Source organism: Cervus canadensis, chromosome 6 (genome assembly GCF_019320065.1).
Source record: "Cervus canadensis isolate Bull #8, Minnesota chromosome 6, ASM1932006v1, whole genome shotgun sequence".
Lineage (NCBI taxonomy): Eukaryota > Metazoa > Chordata > Mammalia > Artiodactyla > Cervidae > Cervus > Cervus canadensis.
In genome coordinates, this window is record NC_057391.1 from 77317374 (window position 1) to 77344086 (window position 26713).

At 35.2% G+C, this 26713-nt stretch overlaps 1 protein-coding gene across 5 annotated transcripts in view; it reads left to right on the plus strand.

The window, feature by feature from the left end:
- Nucleotides 1-26713, plus strand: part of PCNX1 (pecanex 1) — a 178798-nt gene that overhangs the window by 85013 nt on the left and 67072 nt on the right. For 3 of the 5 annotated variants that reach the window (XM_043472429.1, XM_043472430.1, XM_043472432.1), the window contains 8 exons: nt 3932-4022; nt 8623-8680; nt 9990-10207; nt 16906-17059; nt 19629-19661; nt 21170-21341; nt 21845-21955; nt 24768-24859. In XM_043472429.1, the coding sequence (XP_043328364.1) occupies nt 3932-4022; nt 8623-8680; nt 9990-10207; nt 16906-17059; nt 19629-19661; nt 21170-21341; nt 21845-21955; nt 24768-24859 (929 nt within the window). The remainder of the gene's footprint in view (nt 1-3931; nt 4023-8622; nt 8681-9989; nt 10208-16905; nt 17060-19628; nt 19662-21169; nt 21342-21844; nt 21956-24767; nt 24860-26713) is intronic. The other 2 variants (XM_043472433.1, XM_043472431.1) reach the window with 1 other exon arrangement.

Sequence of the window (26713 nt, forward strand, 5' to 3'; positions counted from 1 at the left end):
TACAGAAATTCAAAAATAGACCTCTAGTTTTCTTGCCATATCTTTTTTTTAATTGCAAGATATTTGCTTTACAACAGTGTGCAGGTTTCTGCCATACATCAACATGAATCAGCCAGAGATACACATATGTCCTCTGCCTCTCGAACCTCCCATCTCCCACCCCACTTCACGCCTGTGTGTCCCCCACCGCCTTCTAAAGGCACTTTGTAAAGCCCTCTCCTTTCTATCTGTCTCTGTTTGTTCTTGTAGCCAGCCCCTCCGTGCCCCAAGAGTAATGCTGGAGAAGTGAGACGTCAAGCAGTATATCAGGGTTAGGCTTGGAGAACCCAGAATGAGTGGGAATGGGGAGGTGATCTACAGAGGGAAATTATCCAAGAAATGTAAGAGGCCTTTGTTGTTGGTACTTGGAGGATTGGAAAAGCCCTACGGATGATTTGCCCTTCTAGTAGCCACCTCTTTCTAAGATAAATGAGAATGACATTAAGAAAGCAATAAGGGTTTCTCGTGATCTTTATTCACTGAACTTTGTATATGTGGTGAGTATTTTTATTGATAGGACTAATTAGAGAATCTCATTAATTTCTTTGTCTTTTATCTGTGTTTTTCCAGTGTTTACTTTAAATCTGTCTGCTGTATCATTTGTGGCTTCAGGGAAATGCTTCAAGGGTCCTTGTCCTTTAAATCAGTGTTCAGTTTTACTTACCTTCTTGTTCATCACTTATTTATTGACCTGTGGTTACTTGAAATTCTCCTACCTAAAAAAAAAAAACCAGAGTTTTGTGTAATTAAATTGAATTTTTGTAGATAATCACAGTCATTATTGAATATTTGAGACATAAATACCAGGTACCTTAACTTTTCTTTGTCTTAGAGACACTGTATCATGACCAATCTCATTATTAAGTCTGGAATTTCAGACTCCAGTCTTGTGAGAAATTGCTTTTCTTTTAATATCATCAGATAGCCAAACTATTAGATATAATTAATTATGACCTAGGAGTTGAATTATGATGAGATAACTTAGTGTATAATCATAATATTTGTGAAGAGGACTTATTTCATTAATGTTCTACTTTCTTCCTAATTTATATTCATTAGAAATAATATTTAAATAGGATTATTAATAGGTGCACATTTACTTGTTAAGACAGGTTAACTGTGATTATAGTCTTAATCTCAAATGAGATATATATAAAATTGTTATGTTTGCTAAGAAGATTTGTGCAAATTTAACAGATTCTTAATTTATATAAACCAACAGAAAAATGTACTTATTTCTATTTTGGTTGTTTTCAAAGATGTTTTTAGTAAATTATTAATATATTAAAATGTTATGTTTTTCACAGAAACCCTAAGCTAAACATTTTTTAATGTAGTATTTTTTTTCTGATTTATCTTATGAATAACATTTGTTACTTCTGAAGTGCTATCAGTTGCCAGGCCCAGAGATATAAGAGAGACATAGAATCTGTTCTTTTGGTGGAGTTAAGTTGGAAATACACCAGGAAGCCTTAATACAAAGTTAAGTTAGTTCTGACATATACCATGTATGTTTTTATGAACCTGAACATGTTTATAGTTAGTAGGTAGACAGAAGCGTCTTTAAAAAAAAAAAACTGTTGAAGATATGCATGTTTGTTGAAGTTATAGCTGCCCTTTTCTTAGACATGTTTTATGCCTTGTTGAAATTTTTATTTTTTTTTGAAATTTTTAAATTTTATTACTTGTTAGTCACTAGTTTGTATGTATTCAGAGTTGTAGATTTATATAGTAATAGAATGACACATTTTTTCCAGCTTTCTATCTAAAATACTTTTGAGGAGGAATCTTTTATTTTTATTTAAAATACATTTATTTCTATGTTTCATACTAGACATTTATAAATAAAGGACAACATAGTTGTGTTAATGCCTTAATCATCATTTACTATTTCACTTGAAATTACAAAGAGTAATATTCTAGTTAACTTCAGGTGCATACAAATATTATTTTTAATAGCCCAGGAATAGGACTTATATTACTAAAAATCCCATGGAATGCTTAAATGCTCAGAATATACTCCAATAATTTAAATTTTATTGAATATAGAACTAATTTACTTGGAAAATATACACAAATTATGTGATATAAACACAAATATTTATGCATTCCATTCTTACTGAATTTCACCCTCCCAGCTCTGTTAATGTGTGATTTAATCATTTAATATGACTTTATAATTCTTCTACACTTGCATGCAATCTGTGGTTTTGATCAGGTGTTTCTTTTATTCTGCTAATGTAAGTTAATTGTTGTAGCACAGCTAGTCTCTGATTATCCATGCTAAGTGAGAAAAGAGTACAGAATAAAAAATTACAATTTAAAAATTAAAAAAATCTCAGCCAAAGCAGTTAACTTTTTTGTTTACTAGCAAATTAGCAATTTCTGCAAACACCACCACACACCCCCCCGCCCAATCACTTCGAAAAAATGATATCCTTTCATTTTAATTTCTTATTCTGGTTTCTGTTAGAAGTGCCAAGAATGAATAACTCATTCTAAGGTAGAAAGTGAAGTTTTGGATAACCTACATGCTGAGTAATCCTCCTTTGAAATACAACAAATGAGTTAAGGATTTCATAGAGTTTTTTTCCTAATTTATCTCAGGAGTATTCTGACCCCCCTCCCAAAAAACAGCTACTACAGAAAAGACCATATTATAAAATAATTTCATATTCTGTCTATGACCTATAAGTACTCAAATAATCCTATTTAATTAAGTAGTTTTTCTGATTCTACTCATTTTTGAATCAAGTAATTGTTGAAATGTTCTGCAAACCCTTGGTTATATTATTAGTATATTAGAGGGAATTTTATTGTCATTTTTCAAGGATTTCACTTAAATAAAAATTCTTATTGTATCCTGTTCTTATTATAGTCATGGAAGACAAATCTTTTAGCCTTGCCATCAAGTTGAAATTGCCCTTTAGATTTCTCATGTTTATAACCCCAATAATCCTAGCTAGTAAAACAAAAACTTCATAAATATTCAAAAGGCAGCCTGGACCAGATCCAAACAGCTTCAGTTATATACCGCATTGTCCTGCTAGATATTTGTATTTTTTGTTTATGTTCCCTACCCACCATTTGATATGGCTATCATAGACCTTCAAAGTATAGAATGAATTTTAGTATTTAGATTTATAAAATTCCATTATCAGAAGTCATTTTATCTTACATAGTTCATCTCTTAAAAAAAAAAAATTTTTTTTTAACCCATGTTCTTCTGTAACCAGTAAAGTTTCTAAATCTTTTATTCGAGTTTTGTAGATAGTTGGCCACAGCAAATTGTGTTCCTAAATTTCTTCGTAAAGTTCTTGTAGAATCATACAACTAGTAATGTTCATTAAATACTATAGTTTAATTATCGCCAACACTGTTATACATCATTCATTGAACTTCCTTAGATCCATTCTGACACTTACCATTTCTTCTTAAAAGTAACAGAAAACCAAAAAACTCTGAAGGTAATCACACAAATTTGTTATCTTGCGGTTTGAGCTATGTTAAAACTTACAAGCAGCCCTTCCAAATGGCCACTTACCACTTGTAAGTAGTGGTCAGATGACCTTAAAACAACATTAAATTTGTATATGTTGTAACTTGAATTGAAAATATTCTGGGAGGAGAAAAGAGAAGACTGCTATTGTAAAGCTGACTTAAATCACTTTTAATACCTGATTATGTATGTTGACATTTTGTCCACTGTTTAGCATTCCCTTTTGATTTATGTCATGCTGAATTACATGTAGATCATTGTTTTTTAAATATTTTGAAAAAAGGAAGTTACAGTTTATTTTCTTAAACTCTAACAAGTTTAACATTAGTGTTTCAAGAAGGAAAATTTCTGAGTATTCTAATGGCTTTTTTAAAAAAATGATTTATTTGCTAGGTAAGTTCTCTTCTACGCTTTATGAGACTGGTGGCTGTGATATGTCACTTGTGAATTTTGAACCAGCAGCAAGAAGAGCGTCCAATATCTGGTATGTGTGAAGTCGTATTAGGGGAGTTTATGTACTTGCATAAGTTTGCCATTTTTAAAGTTTGTAAACTTTGAGATAGAAGAGCTATTTGTTTATATTGGCGTAAATAAATTCTCATTATGCATTGGTTGCCAAAAAGTAGAACTTTTTACTGTGGAAAAAAAGAAAGCCATTATTAAAAGCTATTACGTGTTTTTTGTTTTTGTTTGCTATTATATGTTTTTAAAAATGAAGTAAAAATTTCCTGTAGATCTTACTGTGAGATAGTGGTTTCCCACAATTTGAAATTTAACTCTCTATATATTGCATGATGGAAAAAACTTATTAGAAAAACATTTACGCAACTATGTTCAAACCGATCAATTCTCTTTTTTGGTGTAATTTCAGATTTTTATTTCTGTGTGAGGATTTCAGTCAGGTGTCTTTTTAAATGATCGTCTTTCATTTCATTTTAAAACATGTTTACCAGTTATAAGGAGGAGGAATTTCTTAAAATATAAGTCATGTGTTGCATTTAATTTCTTTTCTCTCCTTCCCTCAGGAAGAAATTATGTAAGATAACAGAAGTTTGGAGGAAAGCAAATAAGAAATAGAGATCTTGATCATATAACACAGTTATAATTTAGAAAGTGTTAAAATTTTTCTGAAACTTTTACTAATTAGTTCAAATTGCTGTATTGAAATTCACTGTTGGTTGGTTAGCTCACTTTTTTTTTTTTCCCCACAAGGGTCATTTGATTTTTATTTTAGGACTCCTGTTTAATAATGGGACACTTATTTAAATGTTACACATCTATGGACAGTTCACTTGGTTTTTTCAGTTTTGAGGGGCTATTTAAAGCAATAAGATCTTGTGGTCACTTAGCATGCTAAAAACATTGAACATTTAAAAAACTGTACTCTTTAAGCTCTTTTAGTACTGTTTCAGAGTTTACACCCTCAGATTGAATTGGAATGTGTAGATGATTTTGTAACTGTGGAAGCAATAGGAGGATGGAGCAATGAGAACAGTTATGTTTAACATAATTCAAGATAAGAACCATTCCTTACACCGTAATGTGTTAAGGTCTCAAGTTTTGAAATCTAAACTTGAGTGAACTGTAGAAACTGAATTGTCATGTTCTAGACTATCATATAGATTAAATTTATTGTGGCTCCTGACTATATGTTAATTGCGTTCTTAAACAATTTTCACAAGAACCTTAAGATCAGTTCAGTCGCTCAGTCATGTTCGACTCTTTGTGAACCCGTGGACTTCTGCACACCAGATTTCCCTGTCCATCACCAACTCCTGGAGTTTACTCAAACTCATGTCCATTGACTTGGTGATACCATCTAACTAATCTCATCCTCTGTCGACCCCTTCTCCCGCCTTCAATCTTTCCTGGCATCAGGGTCTTTTCAAATGAGTCAGTTCTTCACATCAGGTGGCCAAAGTATTGGAGTTTCAGCTTCAGCATCAGTGCTGACAATGAATATTCAGGACTGATTTCCTTTAGGATTGATTGGTTGGATCTCCTTGCAGTCCAAGGGACTCTCAAGAGTCTTCTCCAACACCACAGTTCAAAAGCATCAATTCTGTAGCACTCAGCTTTCTTTATAGTCCAACTCTCACATCCATACATGACCACTGGAAAAACCATAGCCTTGACTAGACGGACCTTTGTTGGCAAAGAAATATCTCTGCTTTTTAATATGCTGTCTAGGATGGTCATAACTTTTCTTCCAAGAAACAAGCATCTTTTAATTTCATGGCTGTAGTCACCATCTGCAGTGATTTTGGAGCCCCCAAAAATAAAGTCTGTCACTGTTTCCATTGTTTCCCCATCTATTTGCCACGAAGTAATGGGACCAGATGCCATGATCTTAGTTTTCTGAATGTTGAGCTTTAAGCCAACGTTTTCACTCTCCTCTTTCACTTTCATCAAGAGGCTCTTTAGTTCTTCACTTTTTGCTATGAAGATGGTGTCATCTGCATATCTGAGGTTATTGATATTTCTCCCAGCAATCTTGATTCCAGTCCAGCATTTTTCATAATGTACTCTGCATATAAGTTGAATAAGCAAGGTGACAATATACAACCTTGATATACTCCTTTCCCGATTTGGAACCAGTCTGTTGTTCCATGTTCAGTTCTAACTGTTGCTTCTTGACCTGCATACAGATTTCTCAGGAGGCAGGTAAAGTGGTCTGGTATTCCCATCTCTTGAAGAATTTTCCACAGTTTGTTGTGATCCACAGTCAAAGACTTTGGCGTAGTCAATAAAGCAGAAATAGATGTTTTTCTGGAACTCTCTTGCTTTTTCGATGATCCAATGGATGTTGGCAATTTGATCTCTGGTTCCTCTGCCTTTTCTAAATCCATTTTGAACATCTGGAAGTTCATGGTTCACGTACTGTTGAAGCCTGGCGTGGAGAATTTTGAGCATTACTTTGCTAGCCTGTGAGATGACTGCAATTGTGCGGTAGTTTGAGCATTCTTTGGCGTTGCCTTTCTTAGGGATTGGAATGGAAACTGACCTTTTCCAGTCCTGTGGCCACTGCTGAGTTTTCCAAATTTGCTGGCATATTGAGTGCAGCACGTTCACAGCATCATTTAGGATTTGAGATAGCTCTACTGGAATTCCATCACCTCTACTAGCTTTGTTTGTGGTGATGCTTCCTAAGGGCCACTTGACTTCACATTCCAGGATGTCTGGCTCTAGGTGAGTGAGTATCTGGGTCATGAAGATCTTTTTTTGTGTAGTTGTTCTGTGTGTTCTTGCCACCTCTTCTTAATATTTTCTGCTTCTGTTAGGGCCATACCATTTCTGTCCTTTATTGTGCCCACCTTTGCATGGAATGTTCCCTTGGTATCTCTAATTTTCTTGAAGAGATCTCTAGACTTTCCCATTCTGTTGTTTTCCTCTATTTCTTTGCACTGATCACTGAGGAAGCCTTTCTTATCTCTCCTTGCTGTTCTTTGGCACTCTGCATTCAAATGGTATATCTTTCCTTTTCTCCTTTGCCTTTAGCTTCTCTTCTATTCACAGTTATTTGTAAGGCCTCCTCAGACAAACGTTTTGCCTTTTTACATTGCTTTTCCTTGGGGATGGTTTTGATCCCTGCCTCCTGTACAATGTCACGAACCTCCGTCTATAGTTCTTCAGGCACTCTGTCTATCAGATCTAATCCCTTGAGTCTATTTGTCACTTCCAGTGTATAGTCATAAGGGATTTGATTTAGGTCATACCTGAATGGTCTAGTGGTTTTCCCTACTTTGTTCAATTTAAGTCTGAATTTGGCAATAAGGAGTTCATGATCTGAGCCACAGTCAGCTCTTGGTCTTGTTTTTGCTGACTGTATAGAGCTTCTCTGTCTTTGACTGCAAAGAATATAATCAGTCTGATTTTGGTTTTGACCATCTGGTGATGTCCACATGTAGAGTCTTCTCTTGTGTTGTTGGAAGAGTGTGTTTGCTATGACCAGTGCGTTCTCTTGGGGAAACTCTATTAGCCTTTGCCCTGCTTCATTCTGTACTCCAAAGGCCAAGTTTACCTGTTACTCCAGGTGTTTCTTGACTTTGTACTTTTGCATTCCAGTCCCCTATAATGAAAAGGACATCTTTTTTGGGTGTTAGTTCTAGAAGGTCTTGTAGGTCTTCATAGAACCATTCAGCTTCTTCAGCATACTGGTTGGGGCATAGACTTCCATTACTGTGATATCGAATGGTTTGCCTTGAAAGCAAACAGAGATCATTCTGTCATTTTTGAGATTGCATTCAAGTACTGCATTTTGGACTCTTGTTGACTATGGTGGCTACTCCATTTCTTCTAAGGGATTTGCCCACAGTAGTAGATATAATGGTCATCTGAGTTAAATATACCCATTCCAGTCCATTTTGGTTCGCTGATTCCTAAAATGTCATTGTTCAGTCTTGCCATCTCCTATTTGACCACTTCCAATTACTCTGATTCATGGACCTAACATTCCAGTTTTCTAAGCAATATTGCTCTTTATAACATTGGACTTTACTTCCATCACCAGTCACATCCAGAACTGGGTGTTGTTTTTGCTTTGGCTCGGTCTCTTCATTCTTTCTGGAGTTATTTCTCCACTGATCACCAGTAGCATATTGGGCACCTGCCAGCCTGGGGAGTTCATCTTTCAGTGTCCTGTCTTTTTGCCTTTTCATACTGTTCATGGGGTTCTCAAGGCAAGAATACTGAAGTGCTTTGCCATTCCCTTCTCCACTAGGCCATGTTTTGTCAGAACTCTCAGAACCATGACCCTCGCCTAACTCAGTGAAACTATGAGCTGGCTGTGTAGGGCCACCTAACCTTGTGCAGAAGTACTCTTATCCTGTGAGGAAACTGAGGTGTTAAAAGATTAGATAACTGTCCAAGATCTCATTCAGTTGAGGAGGAGGTTTGAATATAGATACTCTGACCCACAGGCTATGTGCCTAATCACAACCCTAGGAAAATTTGACATTGTATTTTGAAGTTTACATGGAAAAGTAAAGACAGTGTAAATATCATATAATTTTTAATGCATTTATTTTTCTTTCTACTACTTGACAAGCTGTTTATTCCCTAAAGTATTTTTTATTTTATTTTAGTGACACGGATTCTCATGTATCCAGTTCTACCTCAGTTCGATTTTATCCACATGATGTGGTAGGTTTTCCTTTATTTTTATAAAATGATATATTTTCAGATTAAGTAGTTATATAAAGCAGAAAGATGATGAGGTTATATAATATTGATTTTGTTGAAAGCTATGGCAAAATCACCTTTGCTGTTCCATAATGGGTCTCGTCTCTTAAGTCCTTTGTTAAGAAATAAATATAAAACACCATAAAGTTGGATTAGCTATATATGAATGAGTAATTACACTTCTGAGGGTTTGTAAAGGTCTTATTTACTCACCAATGTCATAATTTAGGTGTGCCATTTTAAAACTTCACTTTGAATATTATGGTTTTGGTACATAGCTAACTGATTTGGTACTTAACCTAACTGTTGGTTAACTATTAGTTATTTTTAAATCAGTGTGTATGTGTGTGTGTGTCTTTGAGGGGAGAGCTTAGTGACGTTATTGCTCTATTGAAAAAACATATAAGCTACAGTGGGTATATTTTAAAAAGATAACAAAGATAGCACTGCCTTTGTGTGATATATATCAAGATGTATATATTGAGGTTAGAAAAATAAAGTAGATGAAATCCTTTTAAGCAATATATAAGAGATATTTAGATAAATTTAGTGCCAAAGGGATTAATTATAATCTGTTTGCTCAAGTCCTTTGTGTTAAATGGCATAGTAGTATTTTCCACCATTAAATGGTATGAGAGCCTTGAGATAGCACAATTCTGGCTAGTGCTATGCTAGATGTAGTCAACTTTTGATTCTTTCAGAGGAAGGAGAAACTGGTGAACAGGTGAATGGATCAGTTGAAGCTGAAAGAAACGTAATGTGGTAATATCCTGTATAGCCTCAGCTGAACAGTCTGCCAAAACAAAAATAAATGCGTATGGGAGGGATTTGAAAACAGCAGTAATGATGCTAAGAGAGTGTAGGAAGAATTGAGAGTTGAAGGCATTGAATCCAGTGCAGAGGAGCTTACATTTAACATAGTAGTGAGCTTCACAGCTTAATGAGAGAAGAGAAGGGACAGGGAGGGGGACACCACTAATCATTCTCTGTAGGTCATGGAATGGATCCACCAGCTGTACAGCCATAAAATGCTGAAATTTCAAATACTTGCTAATAAAATCTTTCCAAAAGCCCTATCAGTTGATTTGCTTTGTTGTAGTTTTCTTCCTTTGTCACCTTCTGTGGTTTCTAGTGATCATCAAGTATCCACAAGAGTGGACTAGTATAGAGAATTAAGGTGGTTTTGGTAATCTGCAAGCTGACTGGATAGACCTGGAATCATGACTTGATTAAAAATATTTTAAGCCTTTCAGTGCTGATTTTCTTTTAGCTTTCTCTTCCACAGATCCGACTGAACAGACTATTGACCATCGACACAGATTTATTGGAACAACAAGACATTGACCTAAGCCCTGATTTGGCAGCTACTTATGGTCCAACAGAAGAAGCTGCTCAGAAAGTTAAACACTATTATCGCTTTTGGATCCTGCCTCAGCTGTGGATTGGCATTAACTTTGACAGACTCACACTTTTGGCCCTGTTTGATAGGTGAGAATGTAGATTTTACTTTTAAATTGAAACGTATCAAATTACCCATTGAGTAATTGACTTGGTTTCCATGTTGGAAAGTATTTTCTATTTTAGAAATCATTTTTATCATTAAGAATCATGCAACTGTATTTAAAAGCCAGAGAATAGGAGGTGTTAATGGCCATAAGGTTATACATATTACATTGACTCTTACTATAAAAGGTATAAGAGGAAGTTTCTTTCCCTACTTCTTGTCACTAGTCTTAATAGTAAATAGCAGTAGTTAGTTATGAACTTGGTGGCCAGATGCTGCTTCTAGTTGACGTGGAGTAAAAAAGACTGGACTTACTCTTCCACCTGAAACAATGAAAAACAGATGAAATGCATGAACCAGTGGTTTTCAAGACCCTGGAAATAAGACAGGAAGAGACAGTGATTCCTGAGAGATAGGAAGCAAGTTATGTGAGCCCTGCAGTTGCCCAGCTCACTGCCTAAAGAGAGTTCCCAGGTTGTGATCCTGAAGTAGAGTCCAGCAGACTTCCCGAGTTGAGGAGATGGAGCTAAGAGTCCAGGGAGACTGGAGCAGCTTGAGTCTGTGGGACAGAACATCAGAGAGAGGATCACTGCTCAGAGAGAACCTCAGGGATGTGTAGTGGATCCCCTCACTATTTAACAGAGTATTGGTAAGAGAATGTATGAGGAGACTAGATCAGGGGAGAGAATCATGTAAAAGAAATCATGTAAATCATGTAAAAGAATCATGTAAAAGAAATAGAGGCACAGTGCCTGGCACACAGGGCTGGGAATGGTGCCTGTCCTCACCTTCTGGGCTGAAGAAACTCATAATAATTCATATTTTATGGTGCATTATGTAGAGTACTCAGGAAAGTCCTGCCTTAGAAATGGGGAGTAATTAGTCCTAGTATGAGCACTGTTCCAGACCCACCTAGCAAGTTGTAAAAAGTAAGAGCAAGACTTGAAAGGATCCAACTGTTTCCAAGTAGCATAGCAAAGTTCAAGAATATAGAAATTCAGAAATTCTCACCACATAAAAAGTTGAGGTTGACAAGGTCTGGCATCCAGAGAGTACCAAGCATACAAAGAAATGACAAAACGTGATATATAATGAGGGAAATAATGAGTCAGTCAGAACCAGCCTTTACCTGTCATTGATACTAGAATTAGCAAAGACATTAAAAGTTATAACTATACTTTGCATGTTAATAAAAGTTAAGTAGAGACATGGAAGACGCAAAAAAAAAAAAAAAAAGACCTAAATTGAACTTGCAGATGAAAACTAAAATGTCTGAGGTGAAAAATACAGTGGATGAGATTAATGGTAGATTAGACATTACCGAAGAAAATATTAATGCAGTTGAAAGCATGGCAGTAGAAACTATTGAAAGTGAAACAAAAGAAAAAAGAAGAATTCTCTTCCCTCCCTCCCCTCAACAAAAAGAACATACAAAATGAAAGTATGCTCCGAGAGAGAGAAAAAGTTTTGAGGAAGTTAATGGTGGAAAACTTTCCAAATTCGATGAAAACTGTTGAAGAATCTCCTTGAACCTCAAGTACAAGAAACATGAAAAGAACTATAGCAAGGCACATAGTTGTTCAAAACCAGTAATAAAATTTTTAAAACTTAAAGAGGGTAAAGATAGAGTTTGTATAGAGGAACAAGGACAAGACATCAGATTTATTGTTGGACAAAATCCAAATAAGATAATGGAGCAGCATTTTTAAAGTATTGAAGGGAGAAAAAGCTCAACCTGGAATTCTGTAGCCAGCAAAACTGCAAAAGCTGGGATGAAATAAAGATATTTTCAGACTGGAAAAAAGTGGGAAGAATTTTTTTCAAGCAGATCTGCAGTACAATATAGTACCAGATTTCTTTCAGGCAGAGGGATAATAATACCAACTGGAAATATGGGGCTACCCAAGGAAACAAAACATGAATGCAATGTTAACTACATGAATAAATATATAAGATTTTTTCTTACTAATTAAATCTTTTTGAGACATAGTTGGATGTTTAAACAAAAATAATAATGATGTATATTGTGTGATTTATAACATAAGTAAAAGTAAATGTCATGATAATAATAGCATAAAGGCCAGAAAAGGACATTTGAAAGTATACTGCTATAAGGTTATTACACTATATGTGAATTGATATAAGTTTATTTGAGTTAGACTGTCATAAAACGTATACTTTAAACCCTAAAGCAACCACTGAAATAACAAGAGTTATAACTGGTAAGTTAAAAAAATAAAGGAGATAAAATAGACTTATAAAAATTATTCTCTTAATCTAAAATAAGGCAGAAAAAGAGATCAAAAACAGATTGACACAAGATAAATGACAAGGTGATAGTTGGGAAAAGTCAGAAATTGTCAAACTGGAGAAAATAGCAAGGCTCAACTTTTTGCTGCCTATAAGAAATGCACTTTAAATATAAAGGTAGAAAAGATAGATCATCCTAACACTAATCAAATTAAAGTTGGAATAGCTGAATTAATAGCAAAGTAGATTTCAGAGCAAAGAAAATATTCTTTTTACTCCTAGATAAAATGAGGTGGTTGTATAATGATAAAGGGTTAGTTAATCCATAGGATTTAACCATTCTAAATGTTTCTACATCTAAACAGTTCTACAAAGTAAAAGCTGATAGAAATAGGAGAAATGGATAAATTCACAATTATAGTTGAATTCAGCATGAAAGTGAAAGTATCAGTTGCTCAGTCGTGTCTGACTCTGCGATCCCATGAACTGTAGCCTCTGTCTTTGGAATTCTCCAGGCAAGGATATTGGAGTGGGTAACCTTTCCTTTCTCCAGGGGATCTTCCCAAACCAGGGATCGAACCTTGCAGGCAGATTGCCTGCAAGTCTCCCACATTGCAGGCAGATTCTTTACCGTCTAAACCTATATACCTCTCTCAATAATTGATAGAACAAGTGTAGAAAATCAATAAGGATATAGTAAATTTGAACAATACTGTCAACCAACCTAAGTTGATAGGCATGTAGGAAACACTTCGCTCATAACAACAAAATATGTTCTTTTATGCACACACTTGAACTTTTATCAAGATAAACCGTATTCTAGGCCATAGTATAAGGATCAAACGTAGAAGGATTCAAGTTCTATGTAGTGTGTTATCTGACCATAGTGGAGTTAATTATAAGTCAGTAACAAAAGAACCTTGGAAAATTCCTGAATATTTGAAAGCTAAACACCTCTGAATAACTCACAAATCAAAGGAGAAATCAAGAGGTAAATTAGAAAATATTTTTAAACTGAATAAAAATGAAACACAGCCTACCAGAATTTTTATGATGTTGTTAATACAGTACTTGGAAGAATTTATAGCACTAAATAAGAAGAAAAGTCAATTCAGAGCCTTCACCTTCCCTTTAGGAAACTTTAAAAAAGAAGAACACGTCAAACCTAAGTATTCAGAAGATACAAAATTTTAGAGAAAAAGCAGAAGTCACTGAAGACACAGAAGACAGAAAAGTCAAGTAACCAAAACCTCAATTAAATTAATACATTCTAGTCAGGATGATCAGGACCAAAAAAATGTTACAGATTAGGATATGTGAGCTAGGATATCATGATAGGAATGTGAGCTAGGATATCATTATAGATTCTACAAGTAATAAACGGATAATAAAATATTATGAGCAGTTATATGTAAATAAGATAATAAGCAAATTTCTTGAATGATAGAAATTATCAAGTTTCACTCTGAAAGAAATATAATACTTAAGAAACACAATACCTATCAAATAAGTGGGCCTTGTAGTTAAACACCTTCCCATAAAGAAAACTATTCAGGTCTAGAGTGTGTCAAAATAATATCCCAAATCAGTAAAGGATAGGCTTTTCAACAAGTGGTGCTGGAACCACTGGACTTCTCTATGCAAAGGAAAAAAAAAGAAGAACTTGTTTCTTTACCTTGCATCATATTACAAAAATTAACTCAAAATGGATCATAAACCTCAGTGTAAAGTCTAAAATATAAAATTCAGAAAAAAGCAAAACATAGGAGAAAAGACTTGTGACCTTGGGCAAAATTGCTCAGATGTGACATAAAAAACAGGATCAATGAATAAACAGATTGATAAACTGGATTCAGCAAAATTGAAATCTAAAAAAAGCTGAAAGGGGAACACATGTTCAGAGACCAACAGTGTGGCAGCATGTCGTGTAGCAGGGCTACCAGGAATCACTGGGCTCAGCAAATCTGGAATTCCACATCTGCCACACAAGAACAAATGAAGAGATGCCACTGTTCCATTTATTGATTTTGAAAATACTGTTGAACTTGTTTTCATCTGGGAAAACTGTCAAGTGAAATGGTACAGAGATGTTTGTGAATTTTATTTTTTAGGTCAACTGATAATTATAAATAGGGCGTTGACTTAATAAAAACAAATGAAACCATTTTTATGATTATAAATGCAATTTTTTATGAAATATACATACAAAGACTTTAAGGCAGAGGCCAGCCACATTCCTTCCACCCAGAGAACACCATTATACCGATATATGGTGTATCTTCTTAATCAATAGAATAATATTGATAGGACATAAAACTGCTTTTTTTGTATAGCGATGTACTGAGCATGTTCCCATGTCAATAAATATTCCTTAAAATCAAGACTTTTAACACATATTAACTTTTGTGAGTAGCTTTTCCTTGAGAAGTAATGAGACAAATAGTTTTTTTCAAACTTATTTCTTTGTATATTTCCTTTATTTGCCATTCAGGTTGGTTAGTTATTTGGCAACAAATTTGACAGAAAAGCAGATGTTAAGAAGAGTAAAGTTATAACCTAGAAATTAAAACTATATTATGTATTATAATTAGAACATCACAGTTCTCTGTAGCATGCTTTATTTGCACATAAGAATGTATGCTACTGTTGGTGGGAATGCAAATTGATATAGCCACTATGGGAAAACCACTAGACCATTCAGGCATGACCTAAATCAAATCCCTTATGATTATATAGTGGAAGTGACAAATAGATTCAAGGGATTAGATCTGATAGAGTGCCTGAAGAACTATGGACGGAGGTTCATGAGCTTGTACAGGAGGCAGGGATTAAAACCATCCCCAAAGGAAAAAGCAATGCAAAAAGGCAAAATGGTTGTCTGAGGAGGTCTTACAAATAGCTGTGAATAGAAGAGAAGGAAAAGGCAAAGGAGAAAAGGAAAGATATTCCCATTTGAATGCAGAGTTCCAAAGAATGGCAAGGAGAGATGAGAAAGCCTTCCTCAGTGATCAGTGCAAAGAAATAGAAGGAAACAATAGAATGGGAAAGTCTAGAGATCTCTTCAAGAAAATTAGAGATACCAAGGGAACATTTCATGCACAGATGGGTACAATAAAGGACAGAAATTGTATGGACCTAACAGAAGCAGAAGATATTAAGAAGAGGTGGCAAGAATACACAGAAGAACTGTACAAAAAAGATCTTCATGACCCAGATAGTCATGATGGTGTGATCACCAACCTAGAGCCATTAGTCATGTATGGATGTAAGAGTTGGACTATAAAGAAAGCTGAGTGCCGAAGAATTGATGCTTTTGAACTGTGGTGTTGGAGAAAACTCTTGAGAGTCCCTTGGCCGGCAAAGAGATCCAACCAGTCCATCCTAAAGAAAAATAGTCCTGAATATTCATTGTAAGAACTGATGCTGAAGCTGAAACTCCAATACTTTGGCCACCTGATGCGAAGAGCTGACTCATTTGAAAAGACCCAGATGCTGGGAAAGATAGAGGGCAGGAGGAGACGGGGACGACAGAGGATGAGTTGGTTGGATGGCATCACTGACTCCAAGGACATGAGTCTGAGTAAACTGCAGGAGTTGGTGAGACAGGGAGACCTGGCATGTTGCAGTCCATGGGGTCACAAAGAGTCAGACATGACTGAGTGACTGAACTGAACTGAAAGCAGCCTAGATGTCCATCGACAGATGAATGGATAAAGAAGTTGTGGTACATATAGACAATGGAATATTAGCCATAAGCAGAAACACGTTTGACTCAGTTCTAATGAGGTGGATAAACCTAGAGCCTATTGTCCAGAATGAAGTAAGTCAGGAAAAGACATAGGTCGTAAATTAGTGCATATATATGAAATCGAGAGAGAGGGTGCTGATGATCCTGCCTGCAGAGCAGCAGCGAAGACACAGGAAGAGAGAACAGACTTGTGGACACTGGTGAAGGGAGGGTGGGGCGGATTGAGGGGGTGGCATTGAAGCATGCGCTTTACCGTGTGTACAGTTAGATAGCCCCTGGAAATTCACCGTATGACACAGGGCACTCAGATCCGTGCTCTGTGACGACCTAGAGGGATGAGATGGGGTGGGAGGTGGGAGGGGGGTTTCAGAGGGAGAGGACATGGCTGAGGACCTGTGGCTGATTCATGTTGATATGTGACAGAAACCAATATAACATTGTAAAGCAATTATCCTCCAATTAAAAGTAAATTTAAAAATTTTAAAGAATGTATGCTAGCTTTCTGTCTCAGCCAGGCATACTTTTTCAGTATGAGCCAAAGCCTTGTTCAAACCTAGTACAAAGGAAAAAAAAATATCATAGCAAATATAATATGAACTTCATATGGATGTCTTCCCCCTTTTCACTCTGATTCATTTCTTATATTGATAATGTACTTACTGATAATTTTTTTTCTGTTGACAGAAATCGTGAGATCCTGGAAAATGTGTTAGCTGTCATCTTGGCTATTCTTGTGGCTTTCTTGGGATCCATTCTTCTTATACAAGGCTTCTTCAGAGATATCTGGGTCTTCCAGTTCTGCCTGGTGATAGCCAGCTGTCAGTACTCACTGCTTAAGGTACCAGCATCTCTTCTCTTCAGACTCCGGCATAGTAGCTGTGTTAAAAGGCAGAAGGTTTTGTATCATTCATTGAATTATATTAAGAATGTAACTTTTAGATTTATTTTCCTTGGATGTTTACATTAGATTGGGTAAGGAACAAAAGACATAAACTTTAAAAAAAATGATATGTGAATTAAACTTCCTAAACTTTTTTTTTGTTATTAACTGTTTGGACACTTATTAAAAGAAAGAGTTTGGTTTCTTTTTTTTTGGCATCGCCTCATGGGGTCGCAAAGAGTCGGACACGACTGAGCGACTGGACTGAACTGAACATGGTTTGTGGAATCTTAGTTCCCTGACTAGGGATTTAACCCAGACCCCAGCAGTGAAATCACCAAGTCCTAACCACTGAACTGCCAGGGAATTCCCAAGAATTTGAGTTCTTGAAATTCATTTCTTTTTAATTTAACAACATTAACCCTCCTAGTCTCATATTTTAAGTCTTCTATTATGTAGGTGAAATTTGTTAAAATCCATCAGTGGTAGATAGAATAATGTCAGAACTAGCATATTTATTCTTTGAGGATACCAAGAGCACATGATTGGCATCCCTTTGCTTTTGTTCAAATAGTGTCTCTGAAATACCAATTTTAAGCTTTCCATAAATGGGAGAATCAAATACCAAAATTTTCACCCTCCATGCAACATCACTGTGCATGGGTAACACGAACTGTTTTCTTCCCTTTCTTAGCCAGTTCTGGTTATTTGCCTGGTACATACTAATGTGCAGAACCCTCTCCCATCCTGAGAACTGTTTGTTTAGTTCTGTTTATACCATCAACTATCTTTGCTTTCTTCTCTCTCCATTTTTAGACCTCTAGAGTAAGGCACCTGTGTCAACTGCTCTATTTCTTCAAGACCCGTCCATACTTTTTTCCTCATTGCAGTACTGAAATTACAGTCTTTGTGAGCTAATAATCTGTAGTTGCCAAATCTGTGGTCTTAGTCTTCGTTCTCTGTGAGTGCTGCTCTGTTTTTATGTTTTGCTCATTGTTGATCTGTGATCTTACAGTACCCTCGTGATTATCCTACTTTTCAAGTAACTTCATTTTTCTTTGTTGATGCCTCTTTGTTCTTCTGGCCACTTCTTAATTTATGAGAATTTGCTAGGGTTTTATTTGGCCCTCTTTTCAGTTTGCAGTTCCTTGCCAATGAAGTCATCCTCTTTTATTACTTTGCCACTCTTATATACTTCTATATAAATCATGTCCAGATTTTTATTTCACAGTCTTCACCTTTCTCATAAGCTTTAGTCCTATATCTAAGAGGAAGCTGGGCATATTCTGGAAAGGGCACATCGTCATCTTCTGGTATTTTCCTCTCCCATTTCTTTTGCTTTTGATTATAGTCTATACGTGTGTCTGCTCAGTTGTGTCTGACTCTTTGCGACACCGTGGATTGTCATCCAGCAGGCTCCTCTGTCCATGGTATTCTGCAGGCAAGAAAACTAGAGTGGATTGCCATTTCCTCCTCTAGGATTTGGTAGTAGTACACCAACCCAAATATTAGAGCCTCTGCTCCTTCCTTCTTGACCTTTAGTAACATTAGCTAAAGTCTCTCTGATTAAATTTGGTGATTCTGTGTTTAAATTTCTGGACTTTGTCCTTTTTGTTTCAGTTCCCATTAAACCATCCCTTTATTGCCTTACACCGTTTAAACTCATTCCCTGGATTCAGTGTTTCTTACCCTGTTAATTTTGTCTGCTGCTTAATATGGTTAGATATTGAAAAGGCAGAAGATGAATGAGGTTTTTTAAGTATTTCAGATTTATAAAATCTACTTGACTATAAGAATAGTAATTTCATAAACAGAAATAAGAAAGGCAGGAACAGAGCTTTAGGAGGATAAACTTTCAAATTGAGTTTAAAGAGACCAGACAAGGCCTATGTACCAAATTATGTGATTTTAGTCCGGTGTTGAATTACAGGATGGCAATAGACTATCCTAGTGAAATTCTTTGGTATGCTTTTGAAAATGAACTCCAACTTGGGAAAAAAGTCATCATTTGGGAGGTAACTGCATAATACCTTTTGAACATTTTTATGGAAAGTTGATGAAGTCTCTTAGAAGGATACAACTTATTTGAGTTTGATGTGAAAATGCATCATATTAAGTGTATATTTAATACAACTGCCATTGAATTGTTTAGTAAGCTTGAGTTTGGGGCATAACTGGAATCCTTTTTATAAGCTCACTCATAGTTTGTGCATTTCCTGAATGGAGTGCTGTTGCCATAAGAAACCATTCTGCCTTAATTGTACTTAGGTATTCTAATGCGCCAAGCAGTAAGATGGATCTATCAGCTGCTAAATGCTATTTCAGAAACATAATAAGGTTAAGCGTTAGGAAAGATTTGAGTGGAGCTGATGTTTCATCTTCTGTTGATGCTTCAGCAGAATTAATGACCTACAGGTTATGACTTAGCTATGGAATATTCACTTGAAATTATTTCAGGTATTTTGGAAGTTAATATGAAATTCCCAGGTCGTCAGTAGTATAATCTATCTTTTTGTTTCTTTTTTAGAGTGTTCAACCAGATTCTTCTTCTCCTAGACATGTAAGTCACTCTGATACACCTAAAACTTGTGATTCCTTGACACTCCTCAGAAACCATTTTTTTGGTCATATGTCAGATTGAATTAAGATTTGTGGTAGTATTTTCTCATTGGCAGAAGAAACTCCGTGATTGTGCATTTGTTCTTTGTAGTCTCCTTTAATCTAGAACAGTTCCTCAGTATTTGACACAATATTGACCTTTTTAATGGATACAGGCTAGTTATTTTATACACGACCTTCATTTTGACTTTGTCTGATATTTCTTATTAGATACAGTCTATGCTTTTTTGGTAGAAATATTACAAAAGCAATGTGTTCTCAGTGTATCATATAAGGAAGCACATAATCACTGATTTATGCTTTTACTGGTGATAACTGATCCTTTGTCTAAGGGTAGTGTCTGCAGTGTTCTTCAAATTCTGCAGTGTTACATTCTGAGCTGGATAATTGTTTGTTGAAAGTTGGGGGTGGGGAGGCTCTGTCCTGTGCATTGTGGGGTGTTAACATTATCTCTGACTTCTACCCACTAGATGCCAATAGTATAGTCACCCTAGTTGTGACAACCACAGTGTCTGCAGACTTTACCAAATGTCCCCTGGAGGGTGAAACCTCCCCCCCGCCCCCGCCCCTGAGAACCAATACTCCAATCTTACCACTTTTCTCTTGTAGTCAGTAACTATATAGGAGATACTTGAGATTGGGTATATATCCTGTTGCTCTGCACATCTCCACCAACTTGTCTTTAATATCTGTTGATGTTTCTTGGCTGAATCAGTTATCATTTCTTGGTGACCAAATAGTGATTTTTTTTAGCTCCATGTTTCCTTCTATATTTATTAGTTGACTTCTTATTGTAAGTAAGAACTTTTCCTTTTCTTGTATTGGTGTGGTTTCATGGACTCTTACTTTATTAAATGGACCATAATGTTACTATCATTACTTTTGATGTTCAAATTGTCCCTGATTTGAACATTGGGAACCCATCATCTGCCTTCCTTGTCCTTCTGACATACCTTTATCATTTTAAAAGTGTTTTCTCCATTTGGAGCACAATAATTTGTTCCAGACTCATCTTATACTTTCCCGTCTTAGCCTGAAACCAACCTTTTCTCTGTGTATCCTTGGTTTCTTTTAGTGAGTATTGTTATTTATAGACTAAGATTGGTTTGCTAGTAATCTTTATTACTAGAATGTCATTGCTACTAGGTCCGCTCAGTGGATAAAACTAGAAAAATATATGTATACACATATACTCACACATTTATTCTTTATCTGTCTGCATTATCAAAAATAATGAGTTCATACTAATACTTAATTTCAATCTAATATCCTAAGGTTTATTCTGTTCTTCCTCCTTTCCATATTTGTAATTCCCTTCTGCCACAGTCAGAAACCTGACTTCATATGGAAACATTTTGAGTCTTCAGAATATAAGCCATCAAAGATTTCAGTAGCTGGTTGTGACTCTTCAAATTAACTAAACTGACTTCTTTTTAATGTCATTTTCAGGGTCACAATCGTATCATTGCCTACAGTAGACCAGTTTATTTCTGTTTGTGCTGTGGTCTTATTTGGCTCTTGGATTATGGTAGCAGACACCTAACGACAACCAAGTTCAAATTATATGGAATAACTTTCACCAATCCTCTGGTGCTTATATCAGCCAGGGATTTAGTTATAGGTGAGTCATCTTAAGGTATTGTAGGTCTTAACATTATTTGTATACAAACCATTCACTGATCAATGGACTGATTATATAGGTAAAAATAGTTTTAGTGGACTTATTTTGCTATTTATTGCCTTCCTCTCAGTGAGGAATGAAAAAACTATAGGGCATTAGGAATGAAAAAACTGATGATGAACAAATATAGCTGATGGAATGAGAGATTTCCCTTGGATCTTTATCTCGGGTTCCTATTTTGTGAAACACTAAAGTCAATTTCAAAAACTGTTGTTCATAGTTGGAAAGATTATTTAATACTCAGGTAGTTATGTAGAGAAATAACTTAAAATGGTAACTTTAAGAAATTTGCTTAGTATACTGTTTCAAGCAATTTTAAGAAACTTGCTTAGTAACCTATATTAATTTTGGGTTCCTTTTTATCATTTATTTTATGATCTTAGATGAACAAAAGGATGGATGTGACATGCTATTTTTAACTTGGCTTTTCTTTCCTTCTATAGTGTTTACACTCTGTTTCCCAATAGTATTTTTCATTGGTCTCCTGCCTCAGGTGAATACATTTGTAATGTACCTTTGTGAACAGTTGGATATTCATATCTTTGGTGGTAATGGTGAGTACTTCTTTATAAAAATTAAGTTTAAAGTATTACTTTTACAGATCATTGAACAATAAACTGACCATTAAGTTGATTTTTCAGTTTTTATTTTAGAATTGAAATGAGAAAGAAAAGACACTATTTAATAATTAAATATTGAATAGGAATTAGTTTGTAGATAGGAAAAAAGTAGTCAAGTCTGCTACTTTAGTGAAAGATCTGGGAATAATGGAATTGATTTGTAACAAGTGTTAAAATACTATCACCTTAAAGTTTAAGTTACAGTGAGTTACATGGAACTTATATAGACTTATGAAATATTTATAAAAGATCAAATAGATTGAGCTCTGATATGTGGCATTATATTTACATTTTGAACTAGTGTATGCATTTGATATTCTATATATTTAGTTTCAGAGCTTTGTTTCATCTTTAGAATCAGTTCAGTTCAGTCGTTCTGTCATGTCCGACTCTTTGTGACCCCGTGGACTGCAGCACACCAGGCCTCCCTGTCTATCACCAGTTCCCAGAGTTTACTCAAACTCATGTCCATTGAGTCAGTGATGCCATCCAACCATCTCATCCTCTGTCATCCCCTTCTCTTCCCGCCTTCAATCTTTCCCGGCATCAGAGTCTTTTTCAACAAGTCATTTTGCATCAGGTGGCCAAAGTATTGGAGTTTCAGCTTCAACATCAGTCCTTCCAATGAATATTCAGGATTGATCTCCTTTAGGATGGACTAGTTGGATCTCCTTGCAGTCCAAGGGACCCTCAAGAGTCTTATCCAACACCACAGTTCAAAAGCATCAATTCTTCAGTGCTCAGCTTTCTTTATAGTCCAACTCTTACATCCATACATGACTACTGGAAAAATCATAGCTTTGATTAGATGGACCTTGTGTTGGCAAAGTAATGTCTCTGCTTTTTAATATGCTCTCTAGGTTGGTCATAACTTTCCTTCCAAGGAGTAATTGTCTTTTAATTTCATGGCTGCAGTCACCATCTGCAGTGATTTTGGAGCCCCCCAAAATAAAGTCTGCCACTATTTCCACTGTTACCCCATCTATTTGCCATGAAGTGATGGGACCAGATGCCGTGATCTTCGTTTTCTGAATGTTGAGTTTTAAGCCAACTTTTTCACTCTCCTCTTTCACTTTCATCAAGAGGCTCTTTAGTTCTTCTTTGGTTTCTGCTACAGGGTGGTGTCATCTGCATATCTGAGGTTATTGATATTTCTCCCAGCAATCTTGATTCTAGCTTGTGCTTCATCCAGCCCAGCATTTCTCATGATGTACTCTGCATATAAGTTAAATAAGCAGGGTGACAATATACAGCCTTGACGTACTTTCCCGATTTGGAACCAGTCTGTTGTTCCATCTTCGGTTCTAACTGTTGCTTCTTGACCTGCATACAGACTTCTCAGAAGGCAGATCAGGTGGTCTGGTATTCCCATCTCTTGAAGAATTTTCCACAGTTTGTTGTGGTACCCACTGTTAGAGGCTTTGGCATAGTCAATAAAGCAAAAGTGGAATACCCAAACCAGAATGCTTTTAGTAAAACCATTTTTTTACTAAATAAGATTTTTAGAAATATTTCTGCTTTTACAGTAGAATATGTGGATATGAATTGATACCATTAGAAATGTATTCCCCTGTTATATGTACATTTTATTTTCAAAATAAAACTATACTAAAATTATTCTGGAATAATACTCTGCAGAACTTGAAAATAACACTTTGATCTGTGGTTAACTGAGGTTAAAATATACCCTTATTTTGTTTAACCATCCAACATTTTACAGAGAGATGAGTGTACAGCTAGAGAAAAAAATTTGAAAGGAAAGAAATTCCTTTATTTCATCACATTTTGCTGTCCTTATCTCCCAAGTACAGCATTGAAATTATCTCTACTGATAAAGTATTGATATTATGGTTTAAATTTTAAATAGAAATTAAGCTTTTTCTATGTTGCTGTGTATCTAGAGCATTCTTAATGTTTTGAAATTTTGAAGGAGCATGAATTAAGAACAGTTAGTGTTCAGTACAGCTTAATGGGTAGAAACAATTTCAGTATTTAGGGGGCTACTATAGGTGCTATATTAATCTATGGAGAAGGTTTAGTGTAGATAATTTATAATAGTGGGTTTTGTCATAATTTATAAACTTGTGCAAGGTGTAAACTTTTTAATATCTCCTAAAGAAAAATTTTTCTTGTAGATTTTTTTTAAGATCACCGTATAAAATTACTGTTGAAGTCTGTTATCTTAGCCATCCTTTCTTCCTTATTATTAGTAATCCCATTGGATCTGTTTTTTTGTTGTTAGTAATTAATCAGATTTATACTTTTTGTGAGAATTAATTAACTGATTATAGGAATATAAATTTACTTCTGTGGGTAGCACAAGTTCTAATAGACAGACTAACATCTTTTAGTGAAAATACATTTCTAGTTCCTTTTGAGGCTCTTTGAACTTTATCTTCCCAAGCTTTTATAAATAATAATTCTTGAAGCACAATATAGGTATAATTTTTTCTACTGTAGATAAATGTAGTAGTAAAATAAAGTAAATAAAAAAAGATTTTTATTACTTTATTACTTCCAAGGTGAATATATTTTACCTTGTATTAGCAATTGTCTGTAGTAAATCTTTATCATTTCAAAATTTTTTGAAAGGACAGGATAAACTCAATTTTTATAAATTAAACAAGTAGACATTTAATTATACTCAGTATTATACATTTTAAATACTTTTCAATGACTTACGTAAGTTTTTTCCATCTGTTTATATCTTTATGAATGTTGATTTCTTTTTCTCCTTCCTGTCTAGCCACCACAAGCCTGCTTGCAGCACTTTACAGCTTCGTCTGTAGCATCGTGGCAGTAGCCTTACTGTATGGATTATGTTATGGGGCCTTAAAGGTGAGCATTACATGTAATATGTTTTGTCATTAAGGCTACTTTTCTATTAATATATGAAGATTGTTTTAAATTGACTAATTACTTTTTTCCTGGTATATCTTCAGTGTTAATTTCCATGGTCTTCATATGTTGAGCATTATTCTCATTCTCATTTAGTTTGAATTTGAAAGCAGTTTTATAGTTAATTATTATTAAAAGAAAATTCTTTTCCATACAATAATAATAGGCTAATATTAGAAGCAGATTATTAAAAACTAAGCTGGTCTAGGATAGAGGTGGGGCATGGTGATAACAGAATATGAAATTAATTTTAGATTTTTACTTAATATGTGTAACTACTCTTCATATCGAGATTTTTTTTCAAACTTAGAGAACAAGTTCAAGTACTGCAATTTAAGATGCAGTCTAGTAAAAATTAATGCACTGAAATTTAATGTCATTATTGGTTTAGAAGAATCTGATGAGCCCTATTAGCTCCATTTTAAAGTAATTGTCGCCAAATTATAAGTAAAAATTTTAGGTTTCTCTTAAACAATTCTTGGTATTCTTTTTAATGATTAATACAAGATAAACAGAGAATAATGGGGTTGAAAGGGTTATGAGAAGTGGCTCATAGCATCCTTCCATGATCCGTGTACTCAGTAGCATTTACTCTGCTTACTCTGTGCCTAGTTCTGTGCTAAGTACCATTTTCTGCTTTTAAGTTGCCAGTATGTTGACTGTGGTTAACAAGTTAATTGATGCTCTTAATTGAGGGTGAATGGAGGGGATGAAGGCTGTGAACACAGAGTATTACAGGTATATGAACTAAGACATTATCCTCTTCAGCCTGAAGGGATTAGAGATGATTTTCCAAGGGGGTGGTTTTTTAACAAAATTTGAAGGACAATAGGAATTAGCTAGTTGAAACAAGGGATGAAGAACCATGGAGTTGTAAAGAAAGTGTGTTGTGTACAGGAAACAGCAAATAATTTGGAATTGCTGGAAATTTGGGTACATGAGGAAAGATGGCCTACAGTAAGGCTGAAAAGGTAAGCAACGACTGGATTTTGAAATATCTTTTGTCCTGAACGTATTGGGTGGAGATGGAAGACCATCAAAATAATTCGAGGTAAGGCAAGGAAATGATCAGTGTTGCATTTTAGAAAGACTACTTGGTCCCCAGTGTGAAATATAAGCAGGTAGGATCACAAGTAGGGAGTCTCTTGTGCTGCCATCTTAAAATGATAAGGGACTTAATGAAAACTGGACTCAGTGAATATATTTGGGAACTCAGTGATTAAAGAGAAAAGAGCCCAAGTAGGATCTGGGATGACTTCTGGGTGGGTGCTTGTTTGAACAACTGATTACATAGTGATACTAATGCACATGTTTGGAAGTCTTTGAGTTTACTGGGAAAGGGGATTGTTTACATTTAGACATTTTTGTTTGTTGGGATTAATGGGGTATCCAGGGATACATAGTGGATAGTTATTTGTGGTAATGATGGAAAGATTTAGAATTCACCAGTAAATTAAAGTATAAGAAAAAGATTGTGACCCTGGGTTGGCAGGAGAAAATGGGCGCAGATAGAACCCTGAGAAATGCCAGTATTTAAACAGTGAATATTAAGCAGTGAATGAAACAAAATCCAACAAAGGAAACTTCAGAGGCGGTACAGTGTGAAAAAGATTTTATGTAATTTGTCAGGTAATAGGATATCGGTGACTTGAGCAAGATAGCTTTTTTGGTATTTTGGCTGAGGAAACTAGCTAGATTAATAGAAATTTAGGTTTGAATTGATATTAAGGAAACATGTTCTACTCTCTCTAGAATATAGTTGAGAAGCCTGTGCGCATGAGAGGATTGTTTACT